This window comes from Anopheles stephensi, chromosome 2 (assembly GCF_013141755.1).
Source record: "Anopheles stephensi strain Indian chromosome 2, UCI_ANSTEP_V1.0, whole genome shotgun sequence".
NCBI classification, from domain to species: Eukaryota; Metazoa; Arthropoda; class Insecta; order Diptera; family Culicidae; genus Anopheles; species Anopheles stephensi.
Window position 1 is genome coordinate 54,989,427 of NC_050202.1, and position 7,460 is coordinate 54,996,886.

At 47.8% G+C, this 7,460-nt stretch overlaps 1 protein-coding gene across 3 annotated transcripts; it reads left to right on the forward strand.

Moving 5' to 3' along the window:
- The first annotated feature begins 719 nt into the window (after positions 1–719).
- On the forward strand, positions 720–7,116 carry LOC118502817. 3 transcript variants are annotated; one of them, XR_004905086.1, is made up of 2 exons: positions 720–6,652; positions 6,917–7,108. XR_004905086.1 is itself a non-coding variant. In XM_036035466.1 (2 exons), exons 1-2 carry the CDS (start codon positions 1,673–1,675, stop codon positions 4,386–4,388), a joined length of 2,283 nt encoding a protein of 760 aa, XP_035891359.1. In that variant the 5' UTR covers positions 720–1,672; the 3' UTR covers positions 4,389–4,521. The 3 variants fall into 3 exon arrangements, 1 of the variants encoding a protein (XP_035891359.1); XM_036035466.1 differs by lacking the exon at positions 6,917–7,108 and having other exon boundaries at positions 720–3,846; positions 4,280–4,521; XR_004905087.1 differs by lacking the exon at positions 720–6,652 and adding an exon at positions 6,662–6,843 and having other exon boundaries at positions 6,917–7,116.
- Positions 7,117–7,460: the final 344 nt, after the last annotated feature.

Below are 7,460 nucleotides of genomic sequence, written 5' to 3' on the forward strand. Positions count from 1 at the left end.
TCACTGGACTTTGGCCCGCGGCACAGGGTTAAAACGGAGATTAAAATAATAAACAAATTCTCATCACGGTCTGATGGATTGGTAACAGTGCGCTGGTCGTCGAGGGGTCGATCCATCGAGACCGAGAGGTAGACACCCATAACTGTTCACCTACTCAATGTACCCCAACCCATGGACCCTCGGCTAGCGTTAAATACCAGCTGGGCTGCGTTATCGAGCAGGCATCCAGTGCCACATACCGGTGGGATTCGCCACCCATCTTACGGGCAAACAAAAAACCCCGGATTCCGTTTCAGTGCCGTTCAATTTGTCATCCCGAAACATTGCGATCAAGTGTGGTGTTTCGATGTTTTCCCTCGGTTTTTCATCCTCTCCCAGCGCTAGAACACTGCGTACACTGGCCTCCTGTCAAATGCAGAACGTGAAAGGAATTATTTTTGAGCGGCTATTTTCGCATGCATTTATCGTTGCTGCACCGTAGGGAATTATAAACCGTGCATGGATGGTGTGCGTTTTTTTTGCTCACGTGTTGTTGTTCGTTCGTTACGTACGTTTTCATTGCGCGTTTTTCAACTCTAGGGTTAATGTCCACAGTGTAAGGGCTTTACGCTTGGGACAGTTCTTGAGCTCATGCATATTATTCAGCGTACAGATCACATTGTTGTGTGTTTTCTTTTTGGGTAAATTGTAATGGAAATACCGTAGGTGTTCTGTGTCCAGGTGACAGCGGTCATCTGGATCTCAAAATTGTTAATTGGGCACCAAGCGATAGGAGAGCGATAGGAGTGCGAGAGGAGAGAGAGAGCGTGAGAACGGTGTCGTGATCGTCGCAGGGTCAGATTAGTCGAGATAGCGCAGGCCTAGTGATCGGACCCGTTTTTGAGTTTGAATAAAGTGACAAACTACAAAACCGCCGAACTATTATTTTTGAACGGAACAATTCTCAAAAACGGCCAAGTATAGTGCGCTAAAGACGCGGAAAACAGGACATAGAGACTATACAATCCGTGTGCGTTGTGTGCTTAGGACAGAGCGTGGCGTTTTTACCAGCACGTCGGTAAAATATAGTGCGTCGTCGTGTGCGTTGTGTAGATAGTGCATAGCGTTAACCAGTGCGTCGGACAACTGTACAGAGTGTCGTCGTGTGCGTCGCGTAGTTCAGAGAAGTGCACAGCGTTTTACGAGCACGAAGGGAATGTATAGTGTGTCCGTGTGTGCGTTTGTGTAGCTTAAGGAAGTGCACATCGTTTAACGAGAACGCTAAGGAGCAGTACATCGGGTCGTCGTGTGCGTTGCACGGTTTGAAAAAGTGCACAACGCTTACCAGGTCGTCGTGAAAAGTACAGAGTGTTCCGCGTTGCGTTCGTGTATTCTAGGAAGAAACACGTGCAAGCGTGTACATTCGTGTATCGTGGTTGTGTGCGCTCGCAGCGTGAAGGTGTACAGCGTTTACCGGTACGCCGGACAAAGCGTATTGTGCCGAGTGTGAGTTCGTGCCTTTCTAGGAAGAATCGTGTTTGAACAGGAATCGGAGTGGCGTGCGCTGCGCAGCTTGAAAGTGTACAACGTTTACCGATGAAAGCATTGTGTGTCGTTTTGTGTGGACATTGTTAGTTCGTGCGCATCGTCAGGTATTTCGGCAGAAAACGTTTGTGTCCGTTTAGTTTAAACAATGCCGAGAGTACGGAGATCTACAGCGAAGGTGCAGGAAGCTGATGCTCAGAAGATGGATGAAGTTGCTGTTAACGTTTCGCAAGAACTCGTTGATGAGAACAATGATGGTAACGTTACGATTTTAGAGCAACTGATCGTAGCTGAGAAATCCAAGCACGCTACCGAAATGGCATTGCGAAAGGAGCTGATTGAACTGAAAAAACAACATCAAATGGAACTACGGGAATTGCAGGAATCTTTGGATTCCATCACGGAAGAGAAACCGAAGGTTTCACGTCGCATAACAAAAGATCAAGCAGCGGCCAGGAAAACTATTTCTTTGGCACTTCCCAAGTTCTGTGGAGAACCAGATGTGTGGCCGTTTTTCATCAGCAGCTTCAAAACAACAACGGAAGATTGTACACCGGTGAGTAGTCAGAAAGCAGGGAAGTACGAAGCTCTGAAACAACGCTCCAGACCAGTGAAATCGAATGCAGTCCAAATGCGCAACAACGTGCATGATTTGGAAAATAGTGGAGTCAACCAGCTCAAGATGACCTGTTGGGTGTGCAGCAACACAGGGCATAGCCTCAAGGAGTGTGACCAGTTTAAGGAGATGACGCTAGTCGATCGTTTCAAAACATTGGAGAAGCTCAAAATATGTAAGTTGTGTTTGTCCCGTTCCTGCCGCGGTAAATGTAAAATTGCTTACAAATGTCGGGTAGAAGGGTGTAACAGTAGACATCATACATTAATGCACTGTGCAGAGGAAGTTCTCCAAGTTCACTCAGAAACAGCTAGCCCTGGAACTGTCATCTATCGCACGATGCCGATTACACTATATGCGGAACGAAACAGTGTCGATGTCATCGCCTTTATCGACGAAGGGTCGTCGGGAACTTTGCTGGAAGCCGGAGTCGCCAAACGACTGAATGTTACTGGACCAACGGAACCGCTGGTTATCTCGTGGACGAACAGCATCAAGCGTGAAGAACATGATTCAAAGAGATTTTCGTTGAAAACTTCAGCCCAGGGTTCGTCAGAAAGGTGGAATCTACTGAACGTTAGAACTGTATCAGAGCTGTTACTGCCTAAGCCAAAAAAGTCAGTAGCTGAAGTAATCAAGAAATATAAACATCTTTCAGACGTTCCAGTGCTAGACCACCCTAATGAAGCGCCATCTATGATTATTGGTCTGGATAACATAGATTTGTTTGCAGCTTTGGAAACTCGAATCGGCAACCGCGGAGAACCGATAGCTGTAAGGTCCAAGCTAGGATGGACGGTGTACGGTGTCGATGGATATCGTAAGGTGTATAACGTTCCCGTAAATATGCACCAGATCCAGTCTTTGGACAACAGACAGCTGCACGACATGATGAAACAACAATACCAGCTGGAAGAGCTTCGCAGCGATAACTACAACCCGCCAATAGCGAACGAAGAACAACGAGCTAGAGATATCCTAGAGAAAACCACGTGTCGAGTAGGAGATCGGTTTCAAACGGGACTGTTGTGGCGTGATGATGTTCGAGAACTTCCCGAAAGCTACCCCATGGCGGAGAAGAGAATGCTACAACTGTCCAGAAAGCTCAGTAAGAAACCGGATCTGAACACTGCGGTATGTCGGATGATACAAGAGTATCAAGACAAAGGATATGCTCACGAGCTAGCGGAGTCGGAGTTAGTCGAAGGCGCCTATGAACCGGTATGGTATTTACCATTGAACGTGGTACAACATGCAAAGAAGCCAGACAAGATAAGACTTGTTTGGGATGCTGCAGCATCAGTAGATGGAGTATCTTTAAACTCTCTACTGCTTAAAGGACCGGACATGTTGGTCCCGCTTCCGAAGATCATCTGTAAATTCCGTGAGAAACCCATCGCGTTTGGAGGGGACATCAAGGAGATGTTCCATCAGCTACGGATTTGTGAGAAAGACAAACATGCTCAGCGATTTCTATTTGGAACAAAGCCCTGCGGAGCACCTCGTGTGTACGTGATGGACGTTGCGACCTTTGGTGCTACCTGCTCGCCCTGCTCAGCACAGTACGTGAAGAACCTGAATGCTCGGGAGTTCGCCGAACAGTTTCCCGGAGCAGCGTCAGCAATCATCGGGAATCATTACGTGGATAATTATTACGACAGTGCAGACAGCGTTGGCGAAGCGGTTGAGTTGGCGAAGGATGTGAGGTACGTACACTCCCGTGGAGGGTTCCACATTCGTAATTGGGTTTCAAACAGCATGGAGTTTCTGGAAGCTTTGGAAGAGCGGAACGCGACATCAACTCTTCGCTTTACGGATGATAAGGAGTCAACATTCGATCGAGTGCTGGGAATATGCTGGAAACCTCAAGAAGACGTCTTCTGTTTTGAAGCCACGACCGAGATGGAATTGAGCAAGTATGTTACAGGTACCATCCGTCCTTCGAAACGTGTCGTATTGAGTGTAGTAATGGCTCAATTCGATCCGATGGGTTTCATCACACCAGTAACAATACGAGGAAAGATGCTCATACAAGACCTCTGGAGATCGGGATGTGATTGGGACACAGCGATAGATGCGGAGTCACATGGGAAGTGGGTGTTGTGGATCAAATCATTAATGAGTCTAAAATCGTTGCAGATACCACGATGTTATTTCGGAGACTCAAGATCCCAAGACGTATCAGACATCCAGCTTCATGTCTTCACAGATGCCAGCGAGACGGCCTTTGGATGCGTGGCTTACCTAAGAGCAATCGTGCATGGCAAAGTATGCTGTACGTTGGTGATGAGTCGGTCGAAGGTTGCACCCCTTAAACCATTGTCAGTACCGCGTTTGGAGCTTCAAGCGGCGGTGCTGGGTGTTCGACTGGCGAAAACCGTTATCGAGTCCCATCATCTGGTTATCTCAAGACAGTTCTTCTGGACAGATTCCAAAGTGGTGTTGTCCTGGATAAGATCGGATGTGCGACGTTACAAACAGTTCGTGGGACTGAGAGTAGGAGAGATTCTCGGTAATAGCAGCGTAGAGGATTGGAGTTGGGTGCCGTCGAGTGAAAATGTAGCAGATGTAATCACTAAATGGGGAAAGACCAACAGCCCCGTTGATGAGAGTGTATGGATACATGGACCTGCATTTTTGAGCAAGAACGAAGACGAATGGCCGCCTCAACAGAAGCCGGAGCTTAACACCGCGGAGGAGATACGAGTACACTTGCTGATACATGACGTGATGGTACCTGGAGCACTTATAGACGCCAGTCGTATTTCCAAGTGGACGGTGTTGGTGCGTACCGTGGCGTGTGTACTGCGATTTATTTCGAACTGCCGCAGGAAAGCAAAAGGAGAACCCCTCGAGACGTTGCGAGCGACGGAGAATCATCTACGACTACTATTGAACGCAAAGGTACAAAGCCGGCGAACCCCTCTTCAGCAAAACGAGTACGACAAGTCTGAGAAGCTATTGATGAGAGTAGCACAATCTGAATGCTTTGTAGACGAGATCAAGGTTATGACTAAGAATATGGGTCGCCCCTCAGAACAATGGATGAGCCTCGACAAGGGTAGCCCGCTCTATAAGCTATCTCCATTGCTAGATGAGGACGGACTTATACGGATGGAAGGACGAACTGAGCAAGCCAAGTTTCTTCCGTTTAGTCTACGATTTCCGGTGATCTTACCAGACAAGCATCCGATTACAGAGTCCATCGTGCGTCATTACCACGAGAGAAGTGGTCACGGCTACCGCGAAGCAGTAAAGAACGAGCTCCGTCGAGCGTACTTCATAATACACCTAGACGCTACAGTTCGGAGAGTATCATCGGCGTGTGTGTGGTGCAAGGTGCACCGGAACCGTCCGAAGGTGCCGAGGATGGCACCCTTACCTGTTCAACGTCTAACGCCTTTTTTAAGACCTTTCAGCTTCACTGGAGTTGATTATCTCGGACCGTTTACCGTAACCGTTGGAAGACGTTCGGAGAAGCGCTGGATAGTGCTGTTTACCTGCCTGGTGGTCCGAGCCGTCCATCTCGAAGTTGCCAGTGAGCTGACTACGCAGTCCTGCATGATGACCATCCGACGTTTCGTCTGTCGTAGAGGCTGGCCAATGGAATTCCTGTCGGACAACGGCACCAATTTCCAAGGTGCCAGCAAGCTGATAGTCACCGCGATCGATGAGGATTGTGCTGATCAGATGACGAATGCTAGGACCAAATGGACGTTCAATCCTCCAGCAGCACCCCATATGGGAGGGGTGTGGGAGCGTCTCGTGCGGTCGGTGAAAGACGTTTTGAAGGCCCTTGACGATGGGCGACGCCTTACTGACGAGATTCTGCAAACCAGCGTTCTGGAGGCCGAAGACATCATCAATTCCAGACCGTTAGTAACAGTGTCGCAACATGGAAGTGACGAAGAGACACTAACACCTAACCATTTTCTGCGTGGAGTGCATGGTAGAGACGAACGCGTCGTCCCCCCTACTAACCCTAAGATAGCGATGCGTGATACATATGAGAGGTCCCAGCAACTTGCAGATCTAATGTGGGAAAAATGGGTAAAAGAGTATGCTCCCACTCTGAATCAAAGGAAGAAGTGGTTTGGGGATAATCGATCGCTAGGAGTAGGTGACTTAGTCTATGTGGTAGATGGCAAATGTAGAAAGCAATGGGTGCGGGGAATTGTTGAAGAGGTCATAAAGGCAGGAGACGGACGGGTACGCCAGGTTTGGGTACGCACACAGAACGGAAGGTTCAAGCGAGCAGTACACAATCTTGCTGTATTGGAAGTAGAGTAAAGGGTAACGCCAGTAAGGATACACTGGGTTACGGGCGGGGGGATGTCCAGGTGACAGCGGTCATCTGGATCTCAAAATTGTTAATTGGGCACCAAGCGATAGGAGAGCGATAGGAGTGCGAGAGGAGAGAGAGAGCGTGAGAACGGTGTCGTGATCGTCGCAGGGTCAGATTAGTCGAGATAGCGCAGGCCTACCCGGCAAACAATTCGGGTCAGTTTGTAGGTGAGGGGTATGTAGAAATCGTGCGAAAATGGGTGAAACTCGTGGGGGGCAATCTCGCTCGGGCGAACTAGCTGTTTTGCTCGTTGCAGCGCATTCGCTGTGCTGTCTTTGAATGTGTGCGTGCGTCAAAAGCGAGCAAAACGCCGCTGTGTCAAAAAATGTGTAAACAAACTCAGTTGGAGTTCAGAAAAGTAAACATGCGCAATCCGCTTGGTTATGTGCAAAAATTCGTGAAATAATCTAAATATTCTTTATTTTGAACAGATCTTACTTATTACCGATATGTGCAGTGCCTTGGAATAACAAAAATTGCTTCAAAAAAGCTGTGTGTGTGGCTGATACTCTAGCATCTTTCCATGTGTGTAAACAACGCCAAGAGTATTACTGTTTTGTGATCATCATATTTCATTCGGATTGCACATTACCGGGCAGAAAAGGGTAACGTATTGTTTTCCATACTGCTGTGTTCATAGCAACACCTACTGTTATTTCATTTGCGCTCATATTACACCTTGTTTAACCTATTTTTTTTCCTACCTCCACCCATAGCTTCAAGCAACCAATTTTGTACAGCATCCGCACGCTGTATGAAGGTGTAAAACAAATTTTCATCTGTAAGATGCTCTTCAAACCTGTCCAGTGACTCTTCGTTGCTTATATATTGCATCGGGATGGTTTGAGCATTGCGTCGCACGCCTTTCATCGGGTGTGTTGTGGCCACTATCGCAGCCAGTTCGGGCAGTTCGGGCATCCAGTTTTAATAATAAACAGTGTGAACAAAAATCGTGCCCACGACAAGTTGTTTTTA

Excerpts from the sequence above, each read along its gene's own strand:
- LOC118502817 (XM_036035466.1), top strand. The coding sequence starts at position 1,673 with ATGCCGAGAGTACGGAGATCTACAGCGAAGGTGCAGGAAGCTGATGCT. Across the intron at positions 3,847-4,279 it reads GAGTTGGCGAAGGATGTGAG|ATACCACGATGTTATTTCGG; the intron begins GTACGTACACTC and ends AAATCGTTGCAG.